Source organism: Zingiber officinale, chromosome 8A, assembly GCF_018446385.1.
Source record: "Zingiber officinale cultivar Zhangliang chromosome 8A, Zo_v1.1, whole genome shotgun sequence".
NCBI lineage: Eukaryota > Viridiplantae > Streptophyta > Magnoliopsida > Zingiberales > Zingiberaceae > Zingiber > Zingiber officinale.
Window position 1 is genome coordinate 19,430,948 of NC_056000.1, and position 18,806 is coordinate 19,449,753.

An 18,806-nucleotide genomic window follows, 5' to 3' on the forward strand; every position below is an offset into this window, starting at 1 on the left:
AATAAAATTATCTCCCAATAATAAAACTTATTTGTAGCATTTAAGAGTTGGTCATATCAACCTGAATAGGATTCAAAGGTTGGTAAAGGGTGGTCCTTTAAGTGATTTAAAGATGCAAAACTTGCCTATGTGAATCTTGTTTGGAAGGTAAGATGACTAAGAGATCCTTTAAATCTAAAGGAAATAGAGCAAATGAAGTTTTGGAATTAGTCCACACTGATGTATGTGGACCAATTATTGTTCAAGCTAGAGGTGGATTTGAGTATTTCATTACCTTCATTGATAATTACTCTAGATACGGTTATGTTTGCCTAATATCTCACAAATCTGAAGCTTTTGATAAATTCAAAGAATTCAGACATAAAAGTGGAAAAACAATTGAGTAAGAGCATAAAGACACTTCGATCAGATAGAAGTGGTGAGTATCTATCCAAGGACTTTAGAACATACTTATCAGATAATGGGATGTTATCCCAATTAAGCACGCCAGCTACTCCTCAATAGAATGGTGTCTCTGAAAGGAGAGATAAGACTTTGTTATGTATGGCTAGATCCATGCTAGGTTTCTCTAAGCTCAATACATCCTTTTGGGGATATGTTATTCAAATTGCAATATACTTATTGAATATAGTTCCTTGTAAGTCTATCTCTAAGACACCCCTAGAATTGTGGAATGGGTGTGTGCCTAATCTAAGACATATTCAGATATGTGGATGCCCTGCATATGTGCTGAAGAGAAAGATGGATAAAATGGAATCTAGGTCATAATTATGCATGTTTGTTGGATATCCTAAGGGAACAAGAGGATATTACTTCTATAGTCCTCAAAATAAGAAGGTATTTGTGAGTACAAATGTAACCTTCTTAGAGGACAGATACATAGAAGAGCATGAATCAAAGAGTAAGGTTCTTTTGGAAGAGATTGCCAAATCATCTATCCCAAAGATCTACACTAAACCTACTCAGTTTGAATTCACATTTCTACCACCACTAACCAATAGTTTTCGAACAAATGAAGTGGTAGAAGATATTGTTCTCAATGGCCAATCACCTTCTCATATCGGAATGGAGAATGAGGAAAATAGTCAAGAAGAGAACTTGAGACAATGACAATCAACTCCAATCAACCAAGAACCTCCACAACTTAGACGTAGTGAAAGGGTCATTCAACTACCTTCTAGATACTTGCTCTATGGAGAATCATTTGATGTGGTCTCCATCGAACAAGAGGAGGATCCCATCACGTACAAAGAAGCTATGAAGGATGTCAACGCTAACCATTGGAGGGTGCTATGGAATCAAAAATGAGATCCATGTACACTAACTCTATCTAGGACCTTGTAGATATGCCTGAAGGGATAAAACCTATTGTGTGTAAGTGAGTCTACAAGAGAAAGAGAGGATAAGATGGAAAAGTGGAAACATTTAAGGCTAGATTAGTAGCCAAAGGTTTTAGCCAAGGAGAAGGAATCTATTACGATGAGACTTTCTCATCAGTGGCTATAATAAAGTTTATTCAGATTCTCTTATCTATTGTAGCTCATTTTGATTATGAAGTGTGACAAATGGACGTCAAGATAGTATTTCTTAATGAAAATCTTAATGAAAGCATTTATATAGTGCAACCAGATGGTTTTATCCAAAATGGTCAAGAGCATAAGTATGCAAACTAAAAAAAGTCTATTTATGGACTTAAGCAGATGTCTAGGTCTTGGAACATTAGATTTGATCAAGTTGTGAAAGATTATGGTTTCGATCAAAATCTTGATGAGCTTTGTGTCTATAAGAAAATTTAGATGACAAGATGATTTTTCTCGTGTTATATGTGAATGACATCCTACTAATTGGGAATAATGTAGGGGTGATGACATCTTCTAAGAAATAGTTGACTCAACAATTTAATATGAAGAGATTGGGAGAAGCAAATTATGTTCTAGGTATCCAAATTGTTCGAGATAGAAAGAACAAGCAAATTGCTTTATCTCAATCTTCATATATTGATAAAATATTGGTGAGGTATGCAATGCAAAATTTCAAGAAAGGTCAAACACCCTTTAGGCATGAAATTCACTTGTCACGGGAGCATAATCCCAAGAATCCAAGTGAAGTGGAATACATGAAATGAGTTCCCTATGCTTCCGCTGTAGGAAGTCTCATATATGCTATGTTATACACTCGACCAATTATGTGTTATGTTGTTGGGATTGTAACTAGGTATCAGTCAAACTCAGGACCGGAGCATTGGATTGCTGTAAAGCATATTCTCAAGTATCTTCGCAGAACTAGAGGATATATGTTGGGTTATTCAGCTTCAGAATTGGCACCTGTGGATTATACTGATTCTGATTTTCAAGTTGATAGAGACTCTCGTAAGTCTACATTAGGATCTGTGTTCACATTGGGTGGCGGTGCAATTGTTTGGAGGAGTATCAAGCAATCTTGCATTGTTGGTTCCATAATGGAAGCGGAGTATGTGGCGGCTTGTGAAGCAGTGAAAGAAGTTGTTTAGCTGAAAAAGTTTTTACAGAGTCTTGAGGTTGTTCCTTCTGCATCAAAGGTCATTACTTTGTACTCTGATAATAGTGGTGTAGTTGCAAATGCAAAAGAACCCAAAAATCATCAATGTGGAAAGCACATTGAACGAAAGTATCACCTAGTGAGGGATATTGTTATACGAGGAGATGTGACAATGTACGAGATAACATCTACTGAAAATTTTGCTGATCCTTTCACTAAAAGCTTAACTACTAGAGCTTTTGAGGAGCATATTCAAAATATGGGTGTACTAGACATGTCTCATTTACTCTAGGACAAATGGAAGAATAATGTTCGATAGTATAGTTCTCATCGAGTACTTTTGTTATGACATTTTAAAATTAAAATAATTTTTGTTTAGTTATTTAAATAAATTTATTTTTAGCATTGCATATGCCCATTGGATTGTTGTATTATTATAAATTGAGTGTTTAAGTCGTTAAATACAGAAAGATTCAATTTGTAATTCAGTCCAAAAATTTTATTGTCCATGATCAATAAATAAATAAGGACAAATTATTTTGATAAAATCGTCTTAATTTTATTGAAGTCTATCTTTGGCTTAGTAATAAAATTAGGGATACATTTGGTTGTATTGGACTGGACCATGTGAGATTTGAATTTGATTTGATCATACTAATTCAAATTCACTTGATTGTCGTACATACCACCTCAATCTTGAGCAGATAATAAACTTTAATTACTAACTTGAAGTTCTTTGAGACATCAATGGATAAGATCATACTATTGGTCAATATCTCGATGTTTTGAGAATTAAAGTAAAATAACAAAGAACATATATTCGCAATATGGAATTCATCACTTTGTTGATCATGAACTCACGAGTCCTAAACGACAATAAAATCTAAGCTCAATAATTCAACATTCTTGCTGAATTTATTATGTGATGCGATCACATGAGACTGTCAAAGAGAAGATGAGGGTTGAGTAGTTATGAATATCTAATAGGGGCAATATGGAAATGATACCCAATTTTAGATATTCTAATTGATCGACGGAGGTGATATGTTGGGTTGATCAATCAGAGGATTTGATTATCAATTTTAAGCTTCAAGTGATTTCAATTAAATTGAGAGTGAGATTTTATCCTTTTAGTGGAGTAGAATAAGATTAATAAATTATTTTGATTAATCATGAGTTGATTAGATCAAATTAATTTATTACATCTTAATTTAATTGGCTCCGATCAAGTCCCTTTGAATTATATGAGTTATAATTTATGAAATTTGTATGAATAAATTAATTGGATAATTATGTCATTATCTATGGAAAGTTTATATCAGAATCTTTTTGATATGATAAGATATGATATGATTTGATAATCCATTAATTTATAGAAAATAGATAACTACATATTTTGGTTTGGAATTATCTTATTTTTCTAGGCTACTTTATAAATAACGTAATCGGGTAGAAAATTGTGACCACACACACATAATAATTCAACATTTGAGTTTGAGAGAATACTAGAGAAGACTTGAAGGTTTGAAGCATAGATCCAGTGTAGAGAAGAATTCGTAAAGCACGCTTCAAAGATAATCTCAAAAAAAAATTGTGTGTTGTGATTAATTATTCGTGTCAAATATATAGAATAATTACGATCTTGTGAAGTAGAGATTATTAAAATTACAAGAAACTAATTTTATGATTGATATTCTCCATCTTAGCTTTCACAGGCATGGGGGTTCTCCTGCAAATTTCAGTAAGAGTCCCCTCCCTTTGGTCAATGAATGTTCTTGTTTAGAAAAAAGATGCTCCTCTTTCTTTTTTTTTTTTAAATAGTCATATAGTGTCTTTACAAAAATAAACTATTTTAAATTGTAAGAAACTGTTCATAAATGAGAGTATTTCTGCATCATAAACCTAATAAAATAAATTTTTCATAGTTTTTTTACTTTAATTTTGAAGTAAGTGTTGAAAATTTGTATATGTCCCTCCAGAGTTTTGATGGCGCAATTTAAACATTTAGCCAAAGTCAAATTATCAAAATGTAAACATTTGTTCTTCGTAGCCAAAGAAAATGGTCTCATTTACTTCCATTCAACAAGACAACTCAAACAATAATATATATTTTTTCATTTTCTTTATTCTTTATATATTCATCCTTTTAATTCAGCGTCTTTAAAAAATATATACACTTAAAAGACTTTGAAATCACAAAACGGATTATAAAAAGGAAGAAGGATGGTCTAAATGCACTAGGAGCTAGGACGAATCGATATTAAGATTCCATCTTATCAATTGGCCTATGACTCCAAGAGCAATGTTACCGCTTGGATCAAATGCTAATTTTTTTTCCCATTTGTTTCGACGCTCCAACTCGAGCATGCCATTCTGAATTATTTGTGAATTACTCCACCCAAATTTGATGGCTCTTTAAGTTGTTGACATGATTGACACACCATATGCTGTCAAACGAGGTCACCTCATTGACTGGGCAACCACCGTTGGCTCCCATTTACATAAGACACGCTCTCAGTAAATAAGAGATAATAATGAATTGAACAAACACATTGTACATACTATCCACTTTTGAGTGATAAACAAGTGCCGCAATTCGTGAGTGCCTATGGAATCTGTAAATAAGATGGATATCCATGAGCTCAAATTCAAACTTGACTTGAATCCAATATCGTCATTACGGCCTTGCATGCTGACAAAATTGTCACTCCCTTTGTATGACAAAATTGATCTTGTATCAACTATCGGTATCCAGCGTGGTGTATTTGCTACCAGTAATCTGAGCAGGAGCACACTCCGTTTGCGAAATGGTGAAACCTATAAGGATCCCTGAGCACAATATATTGATTCATGGCATGGCTGACCAATTTGTAAACCAAGTGGCAATCCCCACAAACCCGGAGATTCTTAAATACCGTTATTGTTGACTCTCGAGGAAGATTCATCAAACCATAAGCCAAGGCAAGCTTCTCACTGTGGCTCCACAAGTTCTGCTCCTTCTGTTCCTCGTCTGTGTCATGCAATACAAAGGAGGTGTCGGCAACATAGCCCAGTTTCTTGATCATTTGCAGCATCTCTTCCAACTTTGCATAGATTTGGTTTGCCTGCGGATGTGTCCTATCACCGATGCCAAATGTGTTAACCTGGTTCTTTATCTTAATCCAACTGCAAGCTGGTCTCTTTTTCAAGTTGATGGACTCCATCTTCCTTCTCAGTCTATCAACATCTTCCCACTTTCCATTAACGGCACATACATTCGATAGAAGAACGTAAGCTGAATCATCTAGAGGATCCAATTCAAGAAGACACATGGCAGCTTTCTTACCAACATCAAGGTTTCTGTGAATTCTACTTGAAGACAACAAACTGCGCCATATGACATCATTAGGGGAGATGTTCATGTCTTCAATAAACTGCACAGCTTCAGTAAGTTTTCCTGAGCGTCCCAACAGATCAACCATGCAAACACAGTGTTCCAACCCTGGTGAGATGCCAAACCCTACATTCATTGACTCAAAATAAGCAAGACCCTTGTCCACCAGCCCTGCATGATTACATGCCGAGAGAAGGGATACAAAGGTTACATAATCTGGTTTCCGTCCCATTGCTAACATCTCTCTAAAAGTATCCTCAGCTTTCTCAAACTGGCCATGTCTAGCATAAGCTGAGATGAGAATATTCCATGATTGTTGTGATCTTTTCATTGGCATAGGATGAGTCTTTAGCACATCATCCATCTTCCCACATTTTCCATACATATCCATAATGGCATTGATCACATGAAGGTCTGACTCAAAACCAAGTTTGGTGACTAGGGCATGTAATTGCTGCCCTTCCTCTACGGATGCCAAGCTTGCACTAGCTGCAAGCCCCCCAGAGAGGCTGAATTGATCAAGTTCTATTCCAACATGCCGCATCTCCATAAAGAGCTTAAGAGCATCCTCGCCTTGACCATTGTGAGCTTTTGATGCAATCATAGCATTCCACGAAACTGCAGTCTTAATTTTCAATCCATCAAAGATGTATACACTTGAATCAAGGTCACCGCACTTTGCATACATTGTAAGAAGTGAGTTCTTAACGTACACCTCAGATTCTAACCCAGTTGATACTGTGTAAGCATGCAGGGGCTTTCCATATTTCAGATCATGCACATTTGAGAAAGCTGCCAGAATATTGACAATGGTGATATAGTTTACCTCCACTCCAGCTTCTCTCATCCATGTGAACACATGCATTGCCTCTATTTGTTCTTCGTTCTCTACATGGCCTCCAATAAGTGTGTTACATGTAACTACATCACAACTGGGCATTGTATGGAAAACCCACTGAGCTTCTGTCATAGATTTGCAATTACTATACATAGTTATTAAAGCATTACCTACAACCAAATTTTCCTGAAGGCCATGATGAATTATAAGGGTATGAATCATCTTTCCAATGAGTAAGAACTCAAGACCTGAACATGCAGCCACTGAGGTAGCGAAGGTCACATGGTTCCTCTCTTTCTTATTCTCAAGCAAATGTCTTAAAAGCCTTAAGGCATCATAATAAAACCCACTCTGAGTATAGGCTGAGATCATTGTATTCCATGAGATTAGATCCCGATGTTGCATGTGCCGAAACAGCAGTTCAGCCTCTTTGTGCTTACCTGACATCGAGTACATGTTAATTAGTGTGTTGCTAACTGAAGCAAACAAATCCAGACCATCAATAATGCTTAATGCATGAACACCTCTTCCCCATTCCAAGTGTTCTAAACAAGCACATGCAGAGATTAAACTAGATAAGGTTGTAGCATCCGGTAGCAGACCATGGTGGCGCATATCAGAAAACAACTGCAATGATTCTTCACAAGACTCTTTGTGAGAATACAATGTTATCATAGAATTCCATGAGATGGTATCTCGTTTCGTCATCCGATGAAATATGGCTTCAGCATCTCCTGTTCTTCCCAGATTGCCAAACAGCGTAATCAGAGAATTTGCCACTGAAACATCAGTCTCAAATCCCCAAACCAAAGCATGCCCAACAATCTGGAGGCTCAGTTTCTCTTCCCCGAGCAACCCACATGAACTGATCACTGTAGCAAAAGAATTTGGGTTGCACACTACACCTTCTCGCCTCATTTTCTGATAAGCACTCAGGGCTTCACAAGGATACCCATTCGCGGAAAAGCACACCATCAAAGCCGTCCAAGACACAACATTTCTCTCATCCATTTCTTCAAACAGTCTCCGAGCATCAAATACCATTCCACAACCACCATACAAGTGCAACAGAGAAGTTGCGACATACACATCTCTGGTCAACCCGAGTCTCAACGCCAACGAATGAATCTCAATCCCTCGACCAGACATGTTCCTCCACCGATTACATGCAGTCAAGAGGCTGGCAAGTACGAACCCATCGGGCAGGATACCTTCACCTCTCATCCGTCGGAACAAGTCAACAGCCTTGGCGAAGAGGCCCAGCCGGACACATCCGGAGATTGCGGTGTTCCAAGAAGAAACATTTCGTTCAGGCAAATCATCGAACAGGTATAGTGCACCGACGGGGTTGCCAAGTCCGAACCACATATGGACGAGGGTGTTCCAGTGGAAGAGGCTGAGGTAGAGGAAGCGCCGAAGGCAGTAGCAGTGAACAGATCGTCCGGTTCCTGAGGCGGATAGAACGGAGAATCCCAGCTTGGAGAAGAGGGAGAGGTGGGCGTCGGGATGGTCGGTGAGGGCAGCAACGCCATGTGAGGAGGGCTCGGCCGCTGGGGATACGGCGGACACAGAGAGTCTTCTGGCGGGGAGGAGGAGAAGTAGGGGCCGGGGAGCCCTCTTGGGCCAATTTGCCAGGTCGCCGGTTTGATTTGTCGCCGGCGATGATCATGGAAACCTAATTCACTGGCAGTGGAGAAACCATAACCCAAAGCGGCGGCACGGTTTGAAAGGTTACATATATAGGGCCGTATATTTATGCTTTTTTATCAATTTTTTTTATTTGTTTCTTTATTTTATATTTTCCTTTATTTTTTAAATTTAAAAAGTGACTGGCATTGGATTGAACATGCCAAGTCACCAATGAAACAAGAATATCAATAAATATATTTAAATGATATATTTTGCGCGTAATTTAAAAATATATAATAATTTTAACAAAAGAAAATTCACGGGAACCATTCGCTGACATGTCCAAAAGGAGCGTCACAGATGGCTCTTTCCAATTCGTTATTATTTTGAATATTTTTAGGGTAAATTTGTAAATAGCGGGATAAACATATATTTCCATGTGACCCTTAAGTTTTTACTAATATTTAAAATACCTATTTTGTGCTTCTAAATTATTATCTAAATAACTCACTCATTAGTAATTTTAATATTAATGAAACCTTAGGGTTTTTTTAAAGAAAATAAACCTTCGGATCAAAATTACCTTTGTTTTTAGGTATAATTTTGAATTATTTTGATCCATCGTCGTTGGACAACACAGCAACTTCACCATCCGCTCCATGTGGAGAGCTCTCGAAATCAACGCAGTCTCGTCGCAGAAATCAAGCAGGTAAACGACTCCCATGCGAAGCGCAGAAGAATTCTGATTGTCAATTCTCTCAAGTTGGCAAAAATCCTCGTGGCGTAGTCGTGATTCCTTTGTTATCTTCAGCAAAAGCTGAGATTTCTTGTCACCGGTTGCGTTTTCTTCTAGTTCTCGCCATGGACACGAGTCTCAAATTGTGAGTTTTTTGTGATGGTTTTCTCTTCTCAAGGGATCCGTTTTCGTAGGGCGTGTGAGGAGTCTAGGGTTTGAAACATTGCCGATCTAGTTTCTGGGTCCTTTCTTCCTCTTTGGTTGTCTCGATCCGTCTTTGAAAAGTTCTTCCAAAACCGGCTTCGCATTGTCGCAGATATGGTCAGATTAACCTATATCTAGGGTTTCGTTTTCGAACTATTGTTCTTCTACTGCTTTTTCTTTGTTGATTTTAGAGAGAGAAAGAAAAAATGCGATCTTTATCTAGTTTGATCACTGGTTTGAGCCTCGTGTCAATTTTACTCGTCTTTGCTCTACTTGCAAAAGTCTACATGTTCTTGAGGAAGAAGAGAAACAACAGAGCCATTGAGGACAACTCTAACATCCCTATCAAGCAACTTCACTATCCCTTCTGTTGGACCTGGAAAAGACCGTCTCCCATGGTCATCCACCAGCAAGAGAGTTCTACTTCAGTGGACTTAGCCGCCCAATCTGATCAACTTCACTTAAACCCTAGCAAAGACACCGTGGAAGCAGAGCTGATGAGGCTCTACAACCTCGGAGGCCCCCCGAGGCTTCTCTTCACCATCAAAGAGGAGACGAAGGAGGACATGGAGTCTGAGGATGGCAGGTCCACAGGAAGGAGAAGCATCAAATGCTATGGTGGAAAGAGCCTGAGTGATCTGTTCAACTCTTCTGATCACACCCCATTGACAACTTCCCCTCCCATGAGTCCCTTGGATTGTCGCACAGGAAGTGGATTCAATTTCAACCCCCTCTTTGAATCCTCAAAGGAAGAAGACTTTACCAGGATGTGGTCCTCTCCGTCGCCCAAATTCAAGTTCTTGAAGGATGCTGAGCTAAAATTTTACAGGAAGATCCAAATGGAAGAGGCAAAAAAGGCTGATGCAAGTGGTGAAATGGTTGACAATTCGGAAAAGCAAAGCATAGGCTATGATGAGGAAGAAGGAGATGAAACTAATTTCATCAGCATAGTGATCGGAAAGACCAGAGACGGAGAGAAGCAACAGCATTCAAGCTCCTCACAGGTGATGCCATTGTCTTCTCCTATACTATTCAAGTGAGCTTGCTTGTTACTTCCTTTGTTAATTAGAGGTTAAACCTATGTTCATGTACTTATTCTCTCTTCAAGTTAGTTTTTTTGCTTAAGTGCTTGATAAAATCAACATGGAATAGTACTATTTTTTTAAAATTGGTTCTCAGTTGGGATGTTTTAGTAACTAGACTGAGGCAAAAAGTAGGACTGACTTGTAGCCATGTGCCATCAATCATTTCATTCACATAAATGCTCCTGTAAAAGCCAGTGTTGCAGTGGTCACTAGATAAAAATCCCAGAGTTTCTACTGAATTTCTTAAGGTAAAACTAATTTCTTTACAATGTTCAACTACAATTCATCATTCTTTCTTGCTCTTGCTGATTTGTCTCTCTCTTTTTCTTTTTTTTTTTCTTCCTTTTTTGCATATTAATTGAAAGCATATCTTGGTAGAAATATGCAATACATTTTAGAATGATATGAATACTACCATATAAGGAAAAAGTAGCTTAAATTCCGTGAGAGATGGCAGAAGAATGAGAAATTGGAGTGTTGCAAGTAGGCTGAGTGGTTGCAAGCTAGGTCTAGGGAAATCATATTCAAAGATATATGAAACACGCCATGATTAAGGAAGATATGTCAGCTTTTTGAATACATTACTCTTACCTAACTTATTTCTGACTCTTGGCTGTACGCAACAAGTGCAGTTGTTGTGAAGCAGCTGCAATGCCACAAGAATGATATTTAGAGAACCAAATTAATGACTTCCATTTGTATGAACTCTGACTATTAATTCTTGCAAGATTCTGTCTGACAATTCCAGCTGAAAAAGAATTGATTATAGTATTTCGAACAAGTGTTGTCCTTTAGCATTTTTTTGAATCGTTAGTGTCGACAATGAAGTGTGGTCTGTGATAATTGTTGATGGCTTTGCTTGACAGTTCATCAACAGAACAGCACTCCTAATTTTGGTGCGACTTAAGAGAGATTGAAACTAGGCCTTGCTTGGCCCATATCTATCGCCTAGTTAATTCACCAGTTTTTTTTTTTTTTGACAAAAAAATATTAAATTAGTTACTGATAATAAAAAATTTAATAATATAAGATTTTAATTATTTAAAAATTTTAAATATGAAAAAGTAGGTCTGGCAGGATTGGATTTAACTTGGCTGGTTCCTGATTTATTCAAATTATTAAAAACTCCTAGTCATTTGCGGTTAGTTATAATGACTACAATGATTTATTCAAATTATTAGATACAATTAAAATTTTAAATAAGTTTTCAAGCTCTAGAAATGATTAAAGTCTACTTATACTAGAACGATCAAAGAAATTAATTCTATATAATAATTTTAACTCCAATTTTTACTCGTGAAAATTCTAGAATATAATTATTTAATTTCAACGTAGTTTTTAACAAAATAATAATAATTAATCGGTAGAAGTTACGTTGTAACATATAATATTTAATTAATAGACAATTAATTCAATTCAAATAAATTATTTGGACTAATTAAATTTATATGTTAATTCGATTCGTTTTGAAAAAATTAAGATAAAACATTTAATTTAAAGTTTATTCGAACAGAAGTACATCTTTTTGGTAGAACTTGGAAAAGCATGCTTCAAAATTGAAAGGTTGTAATTGGCGAGGCCGTAAGATCCAAATATCAGTTAATTCATCGGTAATTTTTTTTTAAAAAAATCTCTAAATGGAACTTCAATAATCTTCATCTTCAAATACCTTTATCTCCACTGTGTAAAATTTTATTTACTTTAATTTTTCTCATGCAAATATTATTATTTAATTACTTCTCATTTTTTTAAATAAAAAAAATCTAAGAATAAATATATTTTTTTTAAAATTTAACACTTTAAAATAGAATCAAATATATATTATATCAAATTTAATATAATTTTTTCCACTTAATATAATTCCATTTAAATTTAACACTATTTTAAAAGAATCTAATATAATGAAAAAAAATAGTACTCAATTTAATAAAAAAATATAATAAATTCTAATTTAATATACTAAATTTAAAAAGAATTATACTCATTTTTAAACTTTTTATATTAAAAAAATATGAGAGATAATTAAATAAATTGATATCCATTATAACTTTTTATACATAAAAAAATATGAGAGATAATTAGATAAATTGATATTCATTATATTTAATTACAAAGTGAAAAATTAAATAATTTTTTCTTTTACTTAATATAATTTTTTTTAAATTCAGCATCATTTAAAAAAATTAATATATTTCTCATCTATTTGAATACTACTTAAAAAAAATCTAATATTTTTTATCTAATATTTTTTTATCCAATTGAGATAAAAAAAAAATCATACTTAATTTAATGAAAAATATATTAAATTTTATTTTAATATACTAAATTTAAGAAAATTATACTATTTTAAATTTTTATATTAAAATAAATAAAGGACAATTAGATAAATTGATATCAATTATTAATAAGTGAAAATAAAAATTTTTAACAATAAGACTGCCTGTAAAATTTTGTTTATGATTGGAGAATAAATACAAATTTTCCTTTAATTTCAATCCGTATGATGATTTGGATTCCGATGTGGTGGCCCATCGAAATGGATTGGGCAGTAGAATGCAAATCGCAAAGCTTGAATTTTAGAGAAATCTCGGAAAACAATAAATATCCAATATAACCATGAGTGTGAATAATGTAGGCAAAAGCATAGTTTGCCCAAGTGACTACGAACTGTTCTTACGAAACCAAACACCACATGAGGCTGTCAACCAAAATATGCCAGAAAAGCACAACTTGCTGATAGATAAAGAAAATCTGCGATTAAAAACAAAGTCATTTTCTAAAGTTTGCAGTGAGAAGCATTACTTCTTCTTATCGCTCACCCCAGCAGACCTGAGAACCAAAGGTATATAATGGTTAGAAGTTTAAAAACTGAAGCATGAACAGTATGTCAGATGTCAAATAATATACAATGAAAATACTTATTACTTGCTGCTTATTTTTCAAGTCAAACGAGGATAAAATCTATTGTTCCATTAGAGTTGAGCTTTTTGGCATTAAGTTACATCGGCATCCAAGAAAAGATTTAATTGGGCGGCGAATACAGACCAAACCAATCATTTCTATCAGTCAAAACCTAATTGGGATTCAAGCCCCAGCCTCTGGCGTCCAATTGTATTCTTGACTAACCATTGTAGAAAGGAAACCATAGTTAGAACACCTACTCTGCACAATGCTGAGTCTGATAGGGCAAGGAATGACAAAGTTAAGCTATGTTAACATTTCATTTGTAAGCAATGTTAATAGTGTTTTTGCTATCAACAAAAACCTTACGGCTCTGGGAATTGAGACTGAGCCTTTAACTGCTAGCAAAACTCTAATAAGTCGCTCTAATAATCCTGGATCTTGAGTTTATACTGAAATTTCAGCTGCTCAGAAATCAGCAATTTGATCCAGGCTGATCAAGATATAATGCTCAGCAACTGGAGACCAAAGTCTTTGCATATACTTGAGCTGAAAAAGATTATTATCAATCTGGCTACAACAACCACAACAACAACCAAACATTATCCCACTACTGGGGTAAGTTATATGGATCATTTTATATCATTGGACTTTATCCTCTACTATATCATCTATACTTAAATAAATTTGCTAACCAAGTCCTTTTTGGTCTTCCTCTTCTTTATTTGATGCGCGTGTTTGTCATACTTTCACATCGCCTAACTGAAGCATTTATTAGTCATGTCTCTTAAAATTTTCTCTCCATAGATGCAATTTCGCCTTTCTCTCTAATGCTCTCATTTCTTATTCTGTCCATCCTCGTATGTCCACACATCCACCTTAACATCTCCATTTCTGCAACTTTCATCTTCAGTTCATGTGTTTGAGTCATAGCCCAACATTCAATTTAATATATAACATAAAAGATTTATCTGTACTTTTATAGAACTTTCTTTTAAATTTTAGAAGTATTTTATGATCACATAAAACATCCGACGCTCTCCTTCATTTCAACCATTCTACTTGTATTCTATAAAACATCTCTCTCAATCCCTCCATCGTTTTATAAAAATAATCCTACATATTTAAAACTCTCAATTCCAGACAACTCGTTATCTTCTATCTTAACAATTATCTAACTACGTCTAATAGTACTAAACCTAAATTTCATGTATTCTATATTTATTCTGTTAAATTTAAAACCTTTCCCTTATAGTGTTTCTCGTCAAGATTCTAATTTAGCATTTACAAGCTACAATAAATAGTTATTCAAAAATCTAGCTAACTGTATTTGAAATGACCTAAGTAAAAAAATTGGAGTTTACAGGAAAAGGTTGGAAAACTTAATTCAAAGAAACATTATATATCAACTATGGACTAGTGCATCAATTTTCCCTCCATAAAGATTTTCAATCCAACATTTTATCAGTCATCCTTGTGGAAGCTGGGGCGACAATTGCATCCATCCATTTCATACTCTTAAAAGTTTGAATAGGCCATTTGGCACTATCAACCACAGTAGCAATCAATGACTCCAAAGTAATTATATGGACAAACAGGTCCAATCTAATTATATGGACTGGCTGCATTGAGCAGGGTGATGGAGCAAGATGAGCTAAACAGGTCAAAGCACAAGAGACAGCCAGGCTAGACAAGACGAACAAGTCAAACAAGCAAGATGAGCAGATCAAACTTAATGTGTTGTAGGAGGACGAGTTAAGTGAGGTAAGCAAGCCTGGTAGAGTGGCAGGCTGGAGGGCTAGGAAGTGATAACCAAATCATCTAGACAAACCAAGCCAGGTGGTCCACTAGTCAAATGGATCAAATGAGCCAAACAAACGTACGAGTTGGAAGGATCAGAAGGAGTTGATTAAATTGGCTGAATTTTTGTGAATCAAACAAGCTGAACTGATCAGACCATTTTACCAAGAAGATAGGGTCCAATGGATTAGGTAACTTGAGCCAAATTGTTCAGGCAACTTAGGATGAATGGGTGGTAGAGATAGAGCTAGAAAATCCAGGATGGGCAAGACAACCCACCAGGAACTAGACAAATCGAATCATACAAAACAAGCAACCTAAACAGTATGAGCTTGGTGGAATGGCAAAGGAGCCAGGCAGCACAAGGCATGTAGATCAATTAACCAAAATAAAATGAATCATTTAGTGTATCAGTCCATCCAGACCAAACATATAAGTGGAATGGATCATTTCACTTGTCATTATATATCATTCTCATTTCCATTTTCATTTGCCTCTATCAAATATAACCTATGTTTTTTCCTGCTTACGTCATACAGTTTCACAAGATAGAAAAATATAGTTTTGAACTTCAAAGATCACAAGAAATAAGTGCCTTAAAGAAAAAAACTAAGTTAAAAATAAAAATGAAAAATGAACAAAAAGAAGCCACAGCTCGATGGTGAACAGAGCTTAAAGAGTCTAATTGGCATTATATTCAACAAAATTGGGGTGAGAAAACAATACAGCATTAAAATGGTTGAAACTTGGATATTGATGTGTACCACGCTGATTATGTTTCAAAATATTCAAATATCAAACTCAGTGGAAAAAGCAGTATTGTTCCATGGTGAAATGAATCGACTGTGAAAGGTTTAAGAAATCAAGTAAAAACTATAAACAACCAAATCAATCACCAATAGATTAAAGAAAGATAAGAAAATTGCGTTTAGTTCAACTATTTTTTTGTTCCAATAATAGTAATCAAGATCCTGGAATCCACATTCACTGGACTTCCAAAGCAGTATCTAACACCCAAGCAAAACTAAAATTAAATAAAATGAATACCAACTACCATAATAGACTTTTAGCAGAAAAATTTAAAAAAAAAAGAACCACGTAACAAAATTTGAACCATGAAAAATATTATGAATTATTCATATTCACCTCATCTTCCGGAGAACGTTAGCCATCTCCTCTCTCTTCTTCTTGGCTCTCTTGTGTGTACCTAGCTTTCTTTTTGCAACCTTCAGTGCACGTTTATCCTTTCCAACTTTCAGTAATTCAGTGATCCTCTTTTCATAAGGAGCAAAACCAGCCACTTCCCTGATCAAACTCCTAACAAAATGCACTCTCTTGCTAGTTTTCTAACAGATTATAATCCGATATTAGTTACACTAGATCATAATGCCTAATACATATGAATAAAAGAACAAATGGAAAGTAAAAAAAACATTAATTCCAGGCACTAGTCCTTTGATAACCAAAAGGAATACATTATCACAAGTTGTGGTAACAGCTAAAACTTAAGATAATTATAGCTCTGAAAGAGAATATTGAATTCTTGGAAATTCTTCAACCAGCTATTATGAACCTAAAAAGGGATTTATTCAAACTTCAACTTGAAATTAACTTCCTTTATTATTTCTAAAGTAGGTCATTTGGTACAATAAGTATTTTTAAAAAAAAAATTCTCATATTAGTTATAAGACTTTATTATCAGAAATTATTATTAGGAATTAGTATTTTAATTGTTGACAAGGCACTCTTATATGCCTATAAATAAAATCATTATATAGTCCTTAAAGTATTACGGAAGTAAGTTAGTAAAATAAAAGCCTTCAACTATTAGAGGTGGATCCCCTCAAAATGATCATCCTCTTTCCCTCTATTTTCTAATTTCCTAAGACATAAGGCGCGGGTTTCTATCAGTCTATTTTCTCTCTCAAACAGAACATGAAGAGCAGCAGATGCATACATTTGAAAACCAAATGCACTCTAAAAATGACGGCATCAAACTATTCCTGATAAGTCTTGAAGTCCATCTAAAGCCATCAAATTATTCACTAAAACGATTCCGAAATGAGTTTGGACTAATTCATTACCCCTTTTCGGCTGGAAGGTCGAGGAGCCAGCTCCCTCCTGGTGACAACGTGCCCTTTATTGAGACCGACGAAGAGACCGGTCTTCGGCTGAGGGGGGGCCATTGCAAGGCCTGGATGTAGAAGAATGTGAACTCCCTAGCAACAACAAAAGAAGGACAACAATCGATCAGCGAGAGACCCTATCGCTGATGAATACAAATTTCCGTTCGTCACAGGCTTACTCCGGACGAGGACGTAAGAAAACGCAACAGCCGACCCGGCGACGTGACCAAAAACCCTAATGGAGCAGATACGCGATTCATTAAATACCAAATGGGGTTCCTAATGCTTTTATTTACGGAATTACCCTAACGGACTACTAACCGTTTGATCTGAGTAATATTTATACGATGAATGACTGAGATCTTCAGTTTGACTCCACGATATGTCCTTGTAGGTTGGATCACCTGGGCCAAAAAGGCGTACAAAGGCCCAAATGTCCTCTCCGATTGATCGAGGCCAACCAAAGCAGCCTTTCTCTCGCAAGGGACGGAGGCGCCACTACTTTCTCTCCGGCTCACCCACGACCTCGATCGAGGTTCGATCTTATCGACCTCGATCGAGATTTGATCTTTCCATCTTTGCCCCTTTCTTCCTCGATTTAGCCACTGGTTCATGAGTAAAGTGGTTCGTTTTGTTTCCTTTTGATCTCTATGTTCCTTGCCCGTTTGTTCGTACTTGGTATGATTGCTGTTTCTTTTTCAGATCTTAAGGTTTGTGTTCGCTTGGATCTTGTTCTGAAATTTGATGTTCATTTCCTAAAAGAGGTTCTTTTGCGCTCTTGTAACGTGTCTGTGAATTCTTATACGTTATTTTGTACTCACATATCTGTTTTACTAATATTACCATGTGGTAAAAGACGAAATCGCTCGTCCCTAGTGTCCTTGTCGCACCCGACCTCAGACCATCACAAGGGAAGTAAATTACGATAGCCGAGAGGATAAGTGATGGTGGGATGAGTTACATAGGGTCCAAGGATTTACGCCCCGACAGTCTTGCGATTCGACTTCGCAACTTCATGTGACAAGCATACCATCATTTATCATCTCGGATGATCCCTGTGAGATCGTTTTACCAATGTTAACATGTGGTAAAAAGACGAAATCGCTTGTCCCCAGCACCTCGCCGCACCCGACCTCAGGTCATCACGAAAAAGGTAAATCACGTTTTACTAATGTTAACATGGTGACAAAAGACGAATATGCTCGCCCCCAGTGCCTCTGTCAACTCGTCCCATAGCCAATACTGAGGAGTTAAATCACGGACGACTATTAGTCTTTGGAATAGTGATTAGTACATAAGAGGGCATTTCACTCGGCTTTGTCGAGATTCGAACCCTAAATCTCATGGTGGCAACACCTCATACGCTAGTCACTAGACCGTCCTGAGAAGACATTTTACTAATGTTAACATGTGATAAAAAAATTGAAATCGCTCGTCCCCAACACCCTCGCGATGATTCTAGAGTTCGTGGTTATTGTTTCTCACATGTAAAGATATTGGGTTGTGGAAGTTGGTTGATTTGTTAAGTTAATCTTCGTCACCGGATTGGAATGGCTTAGAAACTGGACCATTACTTTTACCCGGTCACTGCAAATGG

The 18,806-nt window shown here is 36.0% G+C and overlaps 3 protein-coding genes across 3 annotated transcripts; 1 reads left to right on the forward strand and 2 right to left on the reverse strand.

Moving 5' to 3' along the window:
• Positions 1-4,731: 4,731 nt before the first annotated feature.
• Positions 4,732-8,377, reverse strand: LOC122007797 (pentatricopeptide repeat-containing protein At4g21065-like). The gene has a single exon (XM_042563327.1). The coding sequence runs from the start codon at positions 8,094-8,096 to the stop codon at positions 5,286-5,288; it is 2,811 nt and encodes a 936-aa protein (XP_042419261.1). The 5' UTR covers positions 8,097-8,377; the 3' UTR covers positions 4,732-5,285.
• Positions 8,097-10,337, forward strand: LOC122010582. The gene is made up of 2 exons (XM_042567103.1): positions 8,097-8,129; positions 9,489-10,337. Exons 1-2 carry the CDS (start codon positions 8,097-8,099, stop codon positions 10,335-10,337), a joined length of 882 nt encoding a protein of 293 aa, XP_042423037.1.
• A 2,619-nt stretch (positions 10,338-12,956) lies between these two features.
• Positions 12,957-17,514, reverse strand: LOC122007798 (60S ribosomal protein L36-2-like). The gene is made up of 4 exons (XM_042563328.1): positions 17,389-17,514; positions 17,168-17,302; positions 16,230-16,429; positions 12,957-13,211 (listed from the first exon to the last, which is right to left on the reverse strand). The coding sequence occupies exons 1-4, from the start codon at positions 17,467-17,469 to the stop codon at positions 13,181-13,183; spliced, it is 447 nt and encodes a 148-aa protein (XP_042419262.1). The 5' UTR covers positions 17,470-17,514; the 3' UTR covers positions 12,957-13,180.
• Positions 17,515-18,806: the final 1,292 nt, after the last annotated feature.

Bases quoted from the DNA above. Each gene is read 5' to 3' on its own strand.
- LOC122007798 (XM_042563328.1), bottom strand. From the start codon at position 17,469: ATGAATCGCGTATCTGCTCCATTAGGGTTTTTGGTCACGTCGCCGGGT. The intron at 16,430-17,167 runs GTAATGAATTAG...ATAATCTGTTAG, and splicing joins GACCTTCCAGCCGAAAAGGG to AAAACTAGCAAGAGAGTGCA. The intron at 13,212-16,229 runs GTGAATATGAAT...TTTGGTTCTCAG, and splicing joins AACGTTCTCCGGAAGATGAG to GTCTGCTGGGGTGAGCGATA.
- LOC122010582 (XM_042567103.1), top strand. From the start codon at position 8,097: ATGGACGAGGGTGTTCCAGTGGAAGAGGCTGAG. The intron at 8,130-9,488 runs GTAGAGGAAGCG...TGTTGATTTTAG, and splicing joins TTCCAGTGGAAGAGGCTGAG to AGAGAGAAAGAAAAAATGCG.
- LOC122007797 (XM_042563327.1), bottom strand. From the start codon at position 8,096: ATGTGGTTCGGACTTGGCAACCCCGTCGGTGCACTATACCTGTTCGAT.